Source organism: Kwoniella bestiolae, chromosome 3, assembly GCF_000512585.2.
Source record: "Kwoniella bestiolae CBS 10118 chromosome 3, complete sequence".
Taxonomy (NCBI): Eukaryota; Fungi; Basidiomycota; class Tremellomycetes; order Tremellales; family Cryptococcaceae; genus Kwoniella; species Kwoniella bestiolae.
Window position 1 is genome coordinate 1,271,786 of NC_089243.1, and position 16,481 is coordinate 1,288,266.

At 47.3% G+C, this 16,481-nt stretch overlaps 5 protein-coding genes across 5 annotated transcripts; 3 read left to right on the forward strand and 2 right to left on the reverse strand.

The window, feature by feature from the left end:
• Positions 1–224: 224 nt before the first annotated feature.
• Positions 225–4,948, reverse strand: I302_105147 (uncharacterized protein; the record flags this gene model as incomplete). The annotated part of the gene is made up of 26 exons (XM_019195015.1): positions 225–249; positions 315–354; positions 420–491; positions 574–776; positions 978–1,136; positions 1,241–1,373; positions 1,445–1,592; positions 1,654–1,747; positions 1,802–1,892; positions 1,971–2,078; positions 2,152–2,366; positions 2,432–2,542; positions 2,601–2,720; positions 2,776–2,820; positions 2,877–3,157; positions 3,237–3,300; positions 3,375–3,565; positions 3,644–3,807; positions 3,870–3,945; positions 4,032–4,134; positions 4,196–4,335; positions 4,398–4,487; positions 4,548–4,608; positions 4,658–4,730; positions 4,796–4,805; positions 4,934–4,948. 26 exons carry the CDS (start codon positions 4,946–4,948, stop codon positions 225–227), a joined length of 2,832 nt encoding a protein of 943 aa, XP_019042728.1.
• A 695-nt stretch (positions 4,949–5,643) lies between these two features.
• On the forward strand, positions 5,644–7,657 carry I302_105148 (uncharacterized protein; the record flags this gene model as incomplete). The annotated part of the gene is made up of 12 exons (XM_019195016.1): positions 5,644–5,655; positions 5,715–5,834; positions 5,928–6,233; positions 6,302–6,360; positions 6,427–6,461; positions 6,532–6,675; positions 6,760–6,794; positions 6,852–6,953; positions 7,020–7,078; positions 7,162–7,369; positions 7,435–7,537; positions 7,602–7,657. 12 exons carry the CDS (start codon positions 5,644–5,646, stop codon positions 7,655–7,657), a joined length of 1,239 nt encoding a protein of 412 aa, XP_019042729.1.
• A 387-nt stretch (positions 7,658–8,044) lies between these two features.
• I302_105149 (uncharacterized protein) lies at positions 8,045–9,403 on the forward strand (the record flags this gene model as incomplete). The annotated part of the gene is made up of 2 exons (XM_065870024.1): positions 8,045–9,211; positions 9,275–9,403. The coding sequence occupies 2 exons, from the start codon at positions 8,045–8,047 to the stop codon at positions 9,401–9,403; spliced, it is 1,296 nt and encodes a 431-aa protein (XP_065726096.1).
• Positions 9,404–9,811: 408 nt separating this feature from the next.
• On the reverse strand, positions 9,812–13,686 carry I302_105150 (uncharacterized protein; the record flags this gene model as incomplete). Its single annotated transcript, XM_065870025.1, has 6 exons — positions 9,812–12,145; positions 12,211–12,740; positions 12,792–12,931; positions 12,997–13,127; positions 13,206–13,612; positions 13,677–13,686. 6 exons carry the CDS (start codon positions 13,684–13,686, stop codon positions 9,812–9,814), a joined length of 3,552 nt encoding a protein of 1,183 aa, XP_065726097.1.
• Positions 13,687–14,477: 791 nt separating this feature from the next.
• On the forward strand, positions 14,478–16,321 carry I302_105151 (uncharacterized protein; the record flags this gene model as incomplete). The annotated part of the gene is made up of 3 exons (XM_019195019.1): positions 14,478–15,407; positions 15,571–16,191; positions 16,262–16,321. The coding sequence occupies 3 exons, from the start codon at positions 14,478–14,480 to the stop codon at positions 16,319–16,321; spliced, it is 1,611 nt and encodes a 536-aa protein (XP_019042732.1).
• Between the last annotated feature and the right edge of the window lie 160 nt (positions 16,322–16,481).

The window sequence follows — 16,481 nt, forward strand, 5'->3', positions numbered from 1 at the left end:
ATATAAGGCGAGGACTATTTTCTTGTACGCGTATATCATATGATTGACATGTCGTTTATTATGCATGACATGACTTGTAATTTACTTAACAAATTGTTCAAAATCCTCTCATCCATGATAGCTATGCAATGCAGAATACTTGAATACCTCCCTTCCCGTTCACCTTGTGTGATTTTTCGTATGTACACTTAGTCCGTTGAGACTACTTCGTAGACAAGATCCGCCTAGTCTTCACTGACATCTCCGAATCTATTCGTTGATCACATCAGCCGATCGATTCTTATCCTTTATCGGTTCAGCTGGTTCCAACTCACTCAAAAATACCAAGTCTGTCTTTCTTTGCACCTTCAGTAGCTGCACCCAAATCATATCAGCTAAATTCTCTACGTCCAGAACCTCTAGCTGCGAAAGACACTTACCATCTTCAAGTTTCCTCTTGACCTGAGCATACGAATCAAGGTATCTAACTGATTTATCGACCGTAGCGAGACCTATCCAATCTCAAAATATCAGCATAATCATTCAAGCTGCGCCTAGGACGAGGTGATGTTTGGTAAGAATCCGTATACTCACCCTCTCGCACCAAATCAGCATTGATACATGCCAAAGGATCGTCCGCAGCATTGGGATCCGAGGGGTCGATCAGTCTGAGATGCAAGAGGTTTCCCTCCCGCTGATCGATGTTGGCTACGAGCTTCCTGTTCTCGGTGAAATAGTTGAATCGTCTAAGGGCTTCGGAGCCGTACTCTGATGATTTGGGGACAAGCTTGACGAAACTGTACAGGGTGAAGGCTCATCGGTCAGTATGCTCGATTTATTGCCTGGCATCATTCCAAAAACCAAGAGAAAAGGGGAAAACAAGGGCACAATGGTAATAAGCGGGAAAGAGGTATGGTAGGAAAGGAGATGAGACACTAGAAGTGTTCGTGATCGATGTGGGTCTCACGAGACTAGATAAAGATATGCGACAAACCCACCTCAATCTAGCCTCCTTAGCCTGACCAGGTAATCCCTTAAACTTAGAATCCAAAGGTCTAACCCTAGAGAAAGGCAGAGTCTCCTCATTGCCATAATCAATAAAGTACAACTGAGCTTCTTTCTTAATCGCCGACGATTTCTTCACTTTCGCTCGGTACCTATAAAGAAGAACCGACTTTAGCGCAAAACACATATTTCGAAGTCTACCAGGGTCTCAAGATCGCGGAGCGCAAGGAGAAGAAGAGGATGAACTTCAACATACCACTGATTGTCTTCACTAAACTTAGCCGAGACCAAATCCCCAGTCTTAGGTGAAAATCCAGCGGGCGAGTTCGAAGTAGGTTGTTTGTGGTGAAGTGAGAAATCAGACATCAACTTCTCGAGAGATGCGACGCCTATAATCGTAAAGTTCCTCCTGTCAGCTCCCACTTTTCAATTGCTTCGATAAAGGTATAGCGGAACGTACTATCTTTATCCAAGATCTGCACGGAGAATGAGAAAGGTTCTTCCTTAACGCTGGACACGTATACATCCAAATAATCAGGAGCCAATGCACCTGACTCGTCGACCTTTTGAGTGGTTGTGGTGTCTTCTTCAGTGAATGTAGACCAGATCTGCACATGGAAGTCAGCTTATTTCCGTGCTCAGAGTTGACATGGAGGAGAAAAAGCTCACATTCTTCTTAGCTGCCTTGGCCTCTTCTTCAGCTGCTGACAACTCCCTTCCGAAGGGCAATGACTCGGCAGAGAAATGGTGAACGGTAGCGAGACTGGATTGATCGTCAGCTATCGTGAATCATACATCAGCAATCATAGCTGCTCACCCTTCTCTGACAAGTTCGACAGCAACATTGGTATTTCCACCAGCATACATGGCTCCGATGAAACCACCGGATTTGTCAGTCGTGTCGAATGCTGCATACCATGTGTAAGTGATTTGTCTCTACTCCTCACCCCTCTATCCATATACGTGTGGTCGTTAGGGCGACTTACCAATCTCAACATCCCTTTGCATGTATCTACTAGCAAATCTCAATGACTCCAGTCCATACGGCTCAGATTTCTCCGAAGCGTTCCTAGCGGTTCTAGGCGCTCTTATACCTATCGACGTCAAATACTTGCTGATAAGCTTCTTGATTCTACCTATTTTCGATTTGCAGTCAAAAAAGCTTACCGGCAAGTACGAAAGTGACCTTGGTATTTTCCTTAGGCATGTATAGCTTGAACCTAGATCCAGCAGATACAAAGTCCACCACGGCGGAATGTCTTCCCTGTCTCTTCCATTGAGTGAGGTAGGACGAAGCCCTGGAAGCTGATTCTGAGGCATCGACGATACGTGGCAGAGATACTTCTTTGGTAGAATGCACTCCTTTGGTCTCTGCTACAGCTCTACGCACGATGTGAGCTTATCGGTTCTCTACAAGTACGAGCCAGAGGACCAAGACAAAGCTCACTTCTGCTCTGCCACGATGAGTTTATCCAATTCCATTGATCGATCTTCATCATCCCGCTTATGTCTTAGGACAGTAGCAAGACCCTTCTCAATGAGCTGTTCAGCAATATTGCTAGGGGAAACATCGTGAGCTGGTCTATCAACAAATGCCCGATGTCGCAACAGCTTACTTGTTTGCATTTCCAAACGTGACCGTCACACATTCTCGTTCTTCATATTCACCTTCCCGAGGCTTAACATAATCGATATGAACGTGTACGGTCTTACCGATAAGACGTTTTCGGAGGAATCTATGCAATCGGATCAGCTCAAATGTTCAGCACAACAGACTACTAGATGACTCACTCCTTAGCTTCGTTGGCCCAGTAGGTGGATTTCGGGTCAGTTCCCCTGTTCGTCATCCATCAGCTATCAGGTTCCTCTCACGCCCATTGTAGCCGACTCACCTTGGTCCTCTGACAGAAGCAAGCTGTAATCTCCTCTCCTTGTCATCACCGCCCTTCGGTACAACACTAATCTGATCTGAGCCCCAAATCCTGACAACGGTAGCATCGAACTCGTTACCCTTTGTGTTGTTGGAGACAGGCGTGGAAGTTCCGTTGGTGGTTCCGTTAGACTTGGTAGCACCGTATGATTCCCATAAACCCAATTTCTTATCTTTCGCTGATTTCTCGGCGGCTCTGAAACGGTCTAAACCACCATGAGGAGCTAGGATACCGGCGTGCCACTGCGATCAGGCATCAATACCATTCAGCTAAGAGTCCATCTTCAAGAACAGAATAGCTGAGATGAAGATTTAGACTTACATCGATGACTTTTGCTAATCCTGCTCCGCATAGGAATTCGGCGATGTTTCCATTAGGATGTTTACTGGATCACCGGATTCCGCTCAGCTAACTCCAATGACATGATACTAGTAGATATATAGATTGATCTTGACTTACGCGATACCAATGATGACACTTGCACCACCAGACGTCGGAGCAGGTAAACCATTAGTGCCGTTGGCAGGTTTGTTCGCTCCCGCAGGTGTGGGGCCAGATTGGAAGGGTGAAGCGCCTAATGATACGGGAGCAGAGAGGAGTCGGACTTTGATGGATCGTTGGAGCATTCTTACTTCTGTGAAGAATTTTGCCTACATGTCACATGATGGGGTTTCAGCACCAGCTAATTCAGCCATACTGGCTAGTACAGAGGTGGTGACAGAACTCACCTCTTCACCCCATGGCTCAGCTGAAGAAGAATCACTATCCCTTCCAACGGATGCTCTGGGAGCTTTGGCACCGGCCAGAACAAGGTTGACAAACTGGTGATTCCCTTCGTCGAGTAGTAAACGAACACGTAATTGGGTACCATCCCTCACACCTTCGACTATAGCTATTGAAGCCCATGAAGATCAGTATAAGCACGTTGGTCATTGGATTCTGTTAATGACTCACCATCCACATCTTCATCTTTGTGTTCAGCTACGAATGTATGGGGATCAGATGGCATCTGGAATGATACGGTTCTTTGCTATCGATTCCACATCCATACAAACTGATCAGCCTTTCGAGATCGACAAAAGGCAAGTTGGATAGATCTGATGCGGAAATACTCACGCTCTCAGGCTGCTCGGCCCACAATCCTTTACCTTCACTCTTAGCTTGATCTTCTACCAACCTCAACTGTTCTCGCTTCTTCGCTTCTTCCGCGCCTAGTCGTCTATACCACAAATATCAGCTCTGACCATCCTCAATAAAGCTCAGGAAGAGGAATAACTGACCGGACAGCCTCTTCACCTTCACCCATACCATCCCTCAGCTTTGCCCAACCGTTCGATACGACCAAAGTAGCTACATCCTGAGGTGGTTGACCTGGTCCGGGAGGAGCGATGAGAAGCGAAACGAATTCTCTTTCTTGGCCCTGCATGTTCAGTCAGCTGCCCAATTCCATGGAACCTCAGGGTGATGAAAACTCAAACTCACTGAGCTGGTAATGCTATGTGTGACGGTATATGCTACTTCTTTACCTACCAGCAAAGCTCTCATGTATTCTCTTGCTGAAAACGCGAATGGCTACGACGATAATTTCAGACAATGTTTGGCAAAGAAAGACTAAGGGCACATTCGACTCACCTCATCTTCACGGATTGTGGAACCTAATCTAGGGGATTGTATACCGGCGAGATGTAGGAGTCTATACAACGAGATCAGCTGTCATCCTCCAGGAGAGATTCCTAGCTTACTTCTCCTTGGCTGGTTGACCCTTTGCTGGAGCCTCTTTGGGTCGGATGATGACTGTATCTCCAGACAAGACGGCTACATAGAATTGAGTCAGTGAGTTAATGCACGATGTACGATTACCTGTGTGATTGTTGTCTTACATTTTACGATCTGTTACAGAAGGGAGATGTCAGCATAGATCATACGACATTCTCGGCCCAGACGACCAAGCGCTCCCATTGAACCGATGAACCAGTCGAACAGTGGTCGAGAAGAGAAGACTGAAACGTTGCACTCACAGCTCTAGTGGTCATATTTGAGTGTGCTCTGGTCTTTTATCTCTTGAAGTGGTTGTCTATTCTGTCTATGTATGTTGTTGTTGATATATCTTGACAAGATGACATCGTAGTAATGTGGTCACTCGAGGAACACACTGACACGACACCCCCCCTCGTCAAGCGATGACCATGACCGAACAAATCAGGCACGAGGTGGGGGAGGAGACATGCGTTACTTGTCCGCCATGTGAGAGACACGTGGTGCGAGTGAGTGATCGATGTTATTACGTTGTAATCATTCATTCGTTATTGATTGACCACCATTTGGAATACTATCTTCACATAGATATGAGATAACTGATACCATCCCCATCATCATCAACCACACCTTGAACAAGTCATCATCATAACCTGGGTACGACGAGATCAGAGAAGTGTATCACGACATCGCACGACTACAGCTACATTAAAGGAAAGGAGCCTTGTTATCATCCAACATCCTTTGAGCAGAGACGCTTGTCGAGTATCCGTGGTTGAACAAGGACATGATCCTTTTGGTTGATTTGTGATTTGATTCGGAGCTGAAATGGATAAAAGGTGATTCTCAAATCACACCATCGTATATCGTCGGCGTGCTTATCAATATCATTGGTATAAATAGGTAGCACCGCTCATTCCTATCACAACCCACGAACTCACTATCCTCTGATAACCATCAACCAGATTCAACAATGTGTCGATTCGTGAGTCTCTTGCCATCCATTTAAGAAAAAATGGTTCTGACACTTTGATACTGTCACAGCTCGTATACAAAGGCACAGAGCCTATCCAGCTCTCACACTTGGTCACCCGACCTAAACACAGTATCATCAATCAGGCATTCGAAAGTAAATTGAGAATGCCAAGTAGTAGACCAATGAATGTGGGTCTATCAAATTTCTTCCATCTCTCTTCTTCCCTCCCAACCTCAAAAATTCGGTCACGCTAATTCTCAATACATCTTTTTACACTATAGGCAGACGGCTTTGGTATCGGATGGTACGACCCCCTCCCCGCCCCAGCCACTCTTACCCTCCCACGAGCGACGAGTATCCCCGCCCCTCCAGAGCCGACCACTCCATTAGAGGGTCAAACGCCCTCACATTCATCTCACTCCCAGGAATATATACCTACGCCCGTACCCCCCAATGATCCAAGTCAGGATATCCAGGTCGATCCCATGGCGGGGTTGGATCAAACGTCTGTCGAGATACTGAAAGCGAGGGAGAGGGAGAGGGAGCTGGAGAATGAACGACCATGCTTGTTCAAATCTATACATCCTGTGAGTCATCATCGGATCATCACCAGCAGGTAGTGTATTGACTGATATTTCGAATGTGACGGCGTTAGGCATGGAGTAATGCGAACTTGACGAGATTGGCAGAGAAGATACGGAGTGCTTTAGTCTTGTAAGCTACCTCATAGTCCCACGGGTAAATGTAGGTGTAAGCTAATGGAGAGAATAATCGGTGCAGTGCGCACGTAAGAGCATCAACAATGGCAGGGGCACGTAAGTGTCTACATTTTCCACTCCTATCTGATGTTTATCCGTATTCACCGCTGATCTCTCTTCCCCGCAGCATCCGAAGACAACTGTCATCCGTGGATGTTCGACAAATTAATGTGGATGCACAACGGCGAGATAAACGAGTTCAGAAAGATCAAGAGAGCAGTGCAGCAATCCTTGCCCGAGGAACTATTCCTGTACCCATCTGGATATACAGGTAAGCTCATTCATTCTCGTTAGCTACATCCCTTTCCCCAACTTGTGAGCTACAAGGCCAGCTGACTTGGTATGATGTTCACAGATTCAGAATGGGCATTCATGATTTTCCTTTCCAAAGTAGGTTCGAAAAGATACCATGTTCAGAGCAGGACAAAGATTAATTGGTAGTGATAGCTCAAAGACCCCCACGCTCGTTCGTTCTCGCATGTCGAGCTGAGAGACGCTATGATGGAGACTATACGGTTCATCAATAAACTTTCCAAAGAAGCTGGTATCGTGAGTTGAACAGACTGTGTTGTCGAATCTAGAGTTGCGGCTCATCCAAACTTTATCTAATCACAGACCGGACCGAGTCTGATGAATTTCGTGGTGACTGATGGTGAGACAGTGGTAGCTACTAGGTGAGTAACCCTTTCTTCCCGATCTTTCTCAGCAGTCTGGTACCACTTGAAGAGATGAAACTGATAGAATACCTGTGTCTCAGATACATCTCATCCCGAACATCCGAGGCATCCTCCCTCTTCTTCTCCTCTGGAACCTCCTTCGACGAGTATCAAGAAGGTGGATTATACCGAATGACCAAAGCGGACAAGAGGGAAAATATCATCATGATTGCGTCAGAACCGTTGACATTCGAAAGAAGCGATTGGATGGAGGTCAAGACTAACACTATGATAGTGATTACTCCCAAGGTGGGTCTGTTACCTCCCGCGAGACAATCGGATTCGTGTGTAATGCTGATTGACCTGGATTACAGATGAACCTCCTTCAAATACCTATAATAGACGAGCACTGGGTCACCCCGCAAGATCCAGCAGCACTTACTAGATCTAGAGATTTCGCCATCAAGATGGGCTTTGGTGAGTGACGTGTTTTTTCCTTCGGGACACTTCAGAGAGCTGATGCTATTAATGTGGGGGATAGGTCTCGGTTTCGCCTCTGAACAAGCTAGGAACGATGCTGTCAGTGCGGCTGCCTAGATGATTTGGGATCTTTCACTTGACTTTATCATTCATTGTATTATATTTGCATCGTTCGATTGGCATTGGCATAGGCAGGGGTACTGTAGCGGAGTGTGTTTGATTGGATTGGACATAGATAGGTGTTGATTGTAAATATATTGAAAATGCATGGTCATGACACCAAAGGTTGATCAATAATCTACGTTGATCTACGCATTGATCTGCGAATGTTCGATCAACATTGATTGACAATGTCTGTGCAACGCTGCAAATGGGAATTGACGATAAGAGTGTTGTTGATCCATACCGACCATTGTTTGCTATAGTATATTATCTGTTTGTATGTTTGCATAACAACATATATATCTCAAAACACACAAACCAAACTTCCATCCTCCAATCAAGATGGTCGCACCCACCTTCACCTCATGGAACAATCTCCATCAGCCCCCCAAACCGGTATTCCCTCGAAACCCAAACCCAAATGCAGTCCCAGTCCCAAATCCATCAGCGACGAACCAACCGTTCAAGTCGGGTCAATTCAAGCCTATATCATTCAGCTTCAATCTCGGTTCTACTTCTAATCCCAAATCCAAATTCAATCCCCCTCCTACTTATAATGCCCCTCCTCCATCGGATCCCTCTCCCACTTCCACTTCTATCACTTCAGCCTCTTCTAATCTCACATCCACATCTCTCAGCACCATCCTCGACCGAATCAAACAAGGCGCGCCACTCCCACCTCGAGCCGCACCGCCGGTCCACCCATGGAGACGAATGCACGTTGACCTAACGAACTCGCAGACTCGAACGGATCTATCTCAGGCATTCAATATTGTTCGAACAATTCCATTCGACGACATACTCTTTCCACCTACTCCGATAGACAACAACAACAACACCACCAACAAAGGAGACCAACTGGAATTGAATGTAGATCAAGAAGTGAGGGAGTACGATCCGTCTCAGCCATACTTTAGTCCCTTCAAGTCATCCGCTAAGAGCGATACCCCGCCTCATCAGATGACTCCACTCTCTCTTCGTCAAGTGATCGTGCCCGATCCAGAACCGACATCAGCACCAGCTCCAGTAAGATTATCAGCTCCCGCTCGAAGTGAAATCCAAGGGAAGAAGAAGGCTTCCAACTTGTCGGCAGTGTCAACAAAGAAGAAATCCAAGATAACCACCCATACCAACAAATCTTCGCATATCCACTTATCCAAGAAACTCGAAATGAAGAAAACCCAGCTAAAACTGATCGGTAAGAAGAAGTCTCCGCACAATGCCCCTGCCCCTGCCATGGACTCGGACTTGCACGTGCACGATCCCATACTTATGAAGATCCCAACCGCCCAACTAAGGGATCAACGAAAAGCCGCGCAACGAAGGGGTCTGAGCCTCGAGGCGTATTTGAAGAGAAAGGAGGGACAGAATAAAGGTGGTATCACTCCTGGCGAGAGAGTGTCGGTATCGCTGAAAGATAGAATTGGGAACGGTAATGGCTCTGGGTTATTCAGTCATAATCAGAATATCCCAAAGTCAGAAGAAAGTAAATTGGATGTGTTCATAAAGGTACAGTGCGCCAAGTTAGCCTTGTGCACACTCGTTCGCTAATAATACGGATACATGAATTAGCTCATCAAAGGTGATCCTGAGATTCAAGATATATTCACTCACCACACCACCGCCACTACCGCTGCACTAGAAAATAACGCTAAATTCAGATTATACAAGCGATTGGGTGAGATCGTAGATAGGTTTTGAGGCATTTGCAGAAAAGGGCTTTTTTTTTTCGATCGTTAGATTATTCAGTTGATGGATGTCTGCTTTGTACAGCATCTTATCTCTTTGTACATTACATACAAGTTATCCAGTTTCTTTACACCGACTTATCGGACATTTTGGGTTAACTGAAGGTTGTTCATTATATTCCCTTCTTGTATATAGATGCAGCAGCATAGTCTTAGTCTTGCCGGAGGGGGCATCAACACGTGCAAGCACAGTAGCATGTCAAGGCAAAGCAGAACAAAACAAAGCATTATATTATCTTATCATCCCTTGGACATCCTACATCATTCAACCCAAACCAAGCATACGCCAAACATCGAAACACCAAAACACCTAAAACCTGGAACATCCGATCTAAATAAAAGAACCAAGACATCAAATATATCAAGCCATAATCCCGCCCTCACCCCTCCGCCCTCTGACCACCTTGATCGGACTCCTCTCTGTCCTAGCTACAACCACCCCCGTCTCATTATCCGTCTCCGTCTCGTAGTCCATTATGGTATTTTCATGTTCACTCTCGCTGAATATTTCTTGTTGATTCGTTCGAGGTATCGTCGTTCCATCTTGAGATCGCGGGATCGCTTCGGTCTGATCCGATTGAAGGGGAGGGATAGGGCTCAAGCTTCCCTCTCCCGCGTTATGCTCGGTGACGCTAATATCCCCAACAGGCCCATCCCTTCCAGCCAATAACCAAGCCAAAACTCTATCTTCCGGTCCGACCTTTATCCCCATTCCCTCTTGTCCAGCCCGACTACCGTCGGGCGACGGCGATTCCCTCGGCACACCATACTGACTCAATATCGCATCAAGTAACAACCTACATTCCCCAGCACTCGTAGCGTGATCCAACAATCTCCTGAGCGGTATGAGATCATGCAGCGGGATAGTCGGTATCTCGACCTCTTTGGGAGTCTGGGTACCAGTTTCGGAAGTTGGTTTTCTCGGGACGATCACGTCCTCCGTAGAGGTAGATTTCGACTGACTAACGATTGACTTCACTGGACTAGGAATCGGTATCATGGTTTGATGTTGGGTTGTAGGAGTCGTATAGGTCGATTGGGGGGAAATGACCGAATGGGCAGTTTTAAATGATGTGGCTGATCCAGGGATGGCTAGTCCTTCGAGATCGGGTCTTCCATACGAAGAGGAGGTCGTACTGGTGGTGGTGACCGTCACTTGTTGACCCAACACCGGAGGATCACTCGATTCCTTGGTCATCCTCTGGTCGTCTTCGCCTTCCAGTGCACTGACAGCGCCTATACCCAATCCAACCATCTTCCGATTCTCACTCGCTCTTCTACCCTCCGTGTGGGCCTCATCATGGAGCGCAGGCTGACTACCCCGTCGCTCAACAGGCGAGGCAAGATTACTGCTACCTCTTCTCTCCCCTCCCAGTCCTAATCCAGCAGCACTTCCTCTTCTCTCACCAATCGCACTGCCCCGTCTCTCAGCAAACTTCGCAGAAGCTTCTCGCGCAGCATCCGAAGTCCTACTAGCATTACTGCCCTTCCTCCTATCCCTATCTCTATCGTAATCATCTCCAGTGGCGAACGGTCTAAATGCAACTGGAATAGTCGACAACGAATGCAAAGACTTTTGCTTTTTTGGCATTCCCATACCCCCTCCAGAACCTAATTGGGGCTGTGAATTTGGATCTTCGAATCCTGCCCATCCACTTATCCTCGGTCCGTTCAGAGCAGTACTATGCGATTCTGACCTACTGATAGAGCTCGAGTTCAGTTTCGAGAACGACGACGATGATGTGGGGATTGGCGATTTCTCTTTCTCTTTCTTGGACTTGGTAACTTTATTTACTAATGCTCTGAAACCTTTACCCGGCTTAGCAGTTTGAGGAGGATCGGCTGACCCTTCTTCTTCGATATTTGGTGTCTGAGTTTGCGATTTAAATGTAGCCTCAGATGCAGGTGGAGGAGTGTTGTTGAAGAAATCCGCTAATTCTTGAGCTTCGGTTTTCTTCCTCGTTCGACTCTGACCAGGGAAGGCATATTCATCTTCACCCTCTTCATCTCTGTTCAAAGCTTCGCGAGATCGACCGTTCGGTCTATTCAAGCTTGATGAGGAGAATTGTGATCTAGTCAAGGTGGGTTGAGGTGAGAAATCATTTTGAGGGAGACTTTGGGGAGAAGTAAAGTGTGATTGCGTATTAATTGAAGGTGACGAGCTAGCAGTGACGTCCGAGGTATCCACAGCTCGAGTGGCATCAATTTTACTGGGAGATGGGAACGTCGATTCTGGTGCTGGGGGCGGAGGCGTACCTAGAACAACAGCCGGAACGGTCCTTTTGACCTTCTCAGGCCCTGATGATCTGAATCCACCTTTCTTTGTGGGGCTGGCAGGCTCATAGGCACCTTCAGATGCTAATAACTCCATCAGACTTTCTTTTTTCTGACCTGGACGACCAGCCAGTTCCTCTTCATCCGCGTTCTCCTCGATAGTGGATGCTGCTCGGGCTTGCAATCTACGCTGAGCAGAGTCCGCACGAGGTCGATTATTGAGCGACGGGGAGGAGTGCTGAGTCGGCGAGGCATGAGCGGATTGAGCTTGACTGGCATGATCGTTTTCGGAGACAGTGCCGCGAGGTTGGGTCGAAGGTGGAGTCGGGAACTGGGCAGGGGAGATGTTTTCTGATCGAGTAGATTTCGCTGATATAGATGGGTTTGGAGATTCGGTCGCACGACGTCGGTTGGCAGTGCCCTAGTCATACAATATCCGTCAGCCAAGGTCAGGGTCTCAATCGAATGTGATAAGTCTCCACTCACATCGAAGTTCTTCAATCTACTAGGCGTCAAGCTGACTTTCATAGTTTCACCACTCCTCACCAACGCATCAAATTCCTCTTGTGCCTCCTGTATGGACTGCTCGTCGTCCCCATTCAAGCTCTCATGGTATGAATCATGAAAAGCACCCAGCATTGATCTGGTATTCTCACTCAAAACACTTCCACTTCTCTCATGTCCCTGTCCCCGGAGTAAATGATGTTTGCCAGGAGAGTTGGCAGACTTCTTACTCAGTTGTGATCCTTTGCGCATTACTCCTCCGGCTATCCCGCCATATCGGTTGGTATCGATAGACGAACGGGACTCGTGATTTGATTGGGATGAAGTGACATTTCGACTAGCTTCGAACGAGCCATCTCGATGTTGTCCTAATGATACTTTCGAAGCGTGCGGCGAGCCAGACGCTAAGGGTGATGCTCTACCACCTGCTGATTGGCTCGTACTGGGACGTGATGGGTTGGATCGCTTGTGTCGTGTTCCCGCACGGATAGCAGCTTCCAGTTGGTCCTTGACTGTTTCCATGGTCAGCTACGCGGAACAATCTATAGCGTCGACTAGCTCACCCTTCATCTTTTTGAACAGACCCCATACGCTCTCATCCTCACATAGAGCGGTATATAACTCCTGTGGTCCAGCTACTACTATCTCCGAGTCTCTAGCTACGACACTGGCGAGTTGAGATAATACGTGTTCGCAAACGTGTCTGTCAACAGCCAAGATTAGCATTACATCCACAACATTTCGCAGCAATATCGGATAACGACTCGCTCTATGATCGCTGTCATCCACAAGGCAGCAGGTTCGACCGTATCTTCCGAAGCATCCCCTCCCGCCTTTTTCCACGCAGCCAGTATCTCCTCTTCCAGAGCTTCATCCGCATTCTCCTGTGATGCCATTGTCTATCACCACAAACGGCAGATCAGCTCTTCACTCCACATTTGATGGATGCAGCATGTAAGAGAAAAAGGGTGATTTACAGAGTAAGAAACGCATTTCAACCTCAACAGCTCTACAGCTTTATCGACATTCAGCGATCTCCCTCCCCTCATTCCATTCCCTTGACCATCAGGTTGGAAACCCTTCCCCTGTCTTCTACCTTCGAGCCAACTTCGCAATTCCACCTCAGCCTCAGCTACTGCTGATCTCCCCAACGCACGGACATTGGTACTTTCACCCCCCTGGGAAGACTTGTTATCGCCTGAGAATACTGATGGTATACCTTCTTTCCTTAGGTCAGAGGGGTTTATAGATTCTGCTGCGGATATGAGCGACACGAGGATCTCGTCCAGGAATGTATTGAGTGCTTGTAGGGCGGGGATGGATAGTGTTGTAGGTCGCAGGTCGGAAATGAGGGCATTGGCTGAGGTGGGGGATAGGTAGTCTGCTTGAATTGTGTGAATAGACGGGGTTATCGGATTATGGAGCGGAACAGTAGGAGAATGACTTACAGGAAGACATGTTGCCGGTGTACGGACTGTGGTCGTCGTCGTTGCTACCACTGCGCTCTATGAGTTTGATCTAGGTTGAGTGGGGGTATACCGTATGATGTGATAGATATCGTTGGTGACTGCTCTAAAGGTTGAATCTAATTTGACCAGGTGAGGAATGGTGGTGTTTGGTTGTTGGTGTTAGGATGTGGTATCGTATCCAAGTAGAATATCCGCTCTAATGCGCGCATGTGCCTCTTGTCGTGCAATGTGCTAGTACCGTTCATCCGTCCATCAATCAATAGTCCTGTAATATCCTTTGCCCTTTGTTTCAAATTGACACTATATCCCCTTTCTCCGAAATATATATGTTCCTGATCTGACCCGCAGCCAATGAGATGAGATGGGATGAGAAGAAGCCGAGCTGGGATGACAGCGAGTTGTCGTCGTACAGATGCTAGATGACAGATGCTAGATGGACGAGGTATGTCTTACAACACAATAGGTGATCTACAAGATACCTCTTTCCCAACCTGAAACCTGAAACGCGGTGTGAACTGAATGACGCTCGGACCTCGAAAGCGACAGCATGAGTACGGTGATCTCCGCCGTGGTCGAGTAAAGTGCACCACCGTGGGAAAGCAGGGGTCTGATGTTGGTTCGAAGCGAAAGGACTTGAAGCAAGTGTCAAATTAAAACCAGAATCAGACGAACCAGCTAAGCTGGCTGTCCACTATTATCGTCTAGGTTGTACAACTACGAAAACAAATCCTCACAGAGATCCTCTCAACCGCCAGAGAGGTCACTCTACCTCCCCTCACCATGTCCCGCATAATCAACAGGCTCCCTCCCCTCCCACCCCCTCGAACATGGTATATTCACTTCCCCTCAAAATACCTCCCCAATTCCCCCGATAGAAATATGATCCGTAAATCCACTGGACGAAAGCTCCTAGCAAATCCCAAAATATGCGACGACTTTGTCAGATCTCTCAACATGCGTGAGGGGGAGGTAGTCATCGATGCATATTCCGGAGTGGGCAGTTTGACCAGAAGTTTGTTATCTGGAGGGAAATCTCAGAGGGAATCAAAACAGTGGTCCCCTGCTTTACTTGAGGAGATGGACGAAGTACCGGTAGAGGGTGGATCGAAGAAGAGTAAAGTCAAAAAGCAGAAATATCCATCATGGCTTGAAGATCTTCCTGCCTCCCCTTCATCGACTACCAGTACGCAGCAAAATTCATCTGAAGAAACGGAAACGGAACAACCCATAAAACCAAAACTAGTAGTATCTTCCGAAGGTTCACTCGAACTCCTCGTCCGATCATTCAACTATCCCTCCAAATCAGTAAATCCCCTAAGTACGATTGGCAAAGAAATATCTCAAGATCCCTACACCCGTCCAGTCCCAGTAATAACCACACCCTTACATCCCAATCTCCTACTATCCCACTCAACAGCCTACGTCTGGCCCACTCTACCGAAAATACTGGAAAACCCTTTAGTCCAAAATGCTCTGCCCGTACATAATCCCGAATTACCCCCTGGCGATGCAGAGGCGTATAAGAGGAATTGGGAAGATCCAGAACCACCCATTACGATTGTGTGCCAGATGCCCGATTCGAGTATTGGGGAGCAGCTCGCGTCGCAGTGGGTTGGGAGTGCTGTGGGTGATCCGGGGCAGAAGAGGACGTGGATATGGGAGTGGGGGAGGGTACGGATGGCTTTGTTATGTGGAAAGAGTCTTTATGATGTGAGTGCAGCGAATCTTTGGAATGGGTTTCGGGTCATAAGTGATCTATTTGGACGAGGCTTTGTAATCTCTTGACCGGCTACAATCCTTCTTCCGCCATTCCCTCTCACATACAACCAACAATTCCCCGAAACTACATAGCTGACAGCTCGCCCCCACCCAGCGTATCCTAGCCCCACCAGGCTCAGTGATCCACTGCAAACTCTCGATCCTCGCCCAAGCACTATTTGACATCGTCCCCCTTCCACCCTACCACCACGTCCTAAACGTCGACAAACAATCCAAATTCACACACGACCGCCCTTCCAAACCGCTCTCCTCGGTCCCTCCCTCATCCACCACTCCTACCGGGATACCCTCCAACCCACCCTCGTCAATCGACTCCTTCACTCGTCCAGAGCACGGCCAAAAAACATTAACTTACCCACTGGACTTCTATCCTCCTGTAACCTCCGCGCAGAGATTGATAGGTAAACCCCTGGAGAGACCTGATTTACTGGGACTGATGTTGATCCCGAAGTTGAATTCGCCTATCCTGTCTAGTCAAAAGGATACATGGGATTATTGTATGCGACGATTATTCGTCAGAGATACCTTGACGCTCAAGGCGGCTATACCGAACCTATCGTTTGGGGCTGAAACTCTTTTGACTCATATTGAGGAATCCTCCACGGAGAAATTCAGGGGTGTACCGGTAGATGGAAGACGGGTGATCAGGGATCTGAGGGTGGAAGAGTGGTTGAGGATTGTGGATGTATTTGATAAGTGGGCTTTTAAACCTGATGTGAGTGGTGTCTCTTTTGTTTTCGGTACTGTGGTATGAAGATTGGTACTGATTCAGTGCTGGCATTTAGAATCTGATTCTCGATTCGGGTAGTCCGGATGAGACGAGTAGGGAGGTGGGACAAGATTAAGTGTGGATGTCGTGTCCAGAGCATTGGGAGATAATCTCAAAAGAAGATCTCGTAGTTAGATATATACCCCGCATTTGATTCTATACCATGATTTATCGTCGATTCATACCTTCATATACCAGTACATACATACATCATCAAGGTCGTTATAATTGCCATA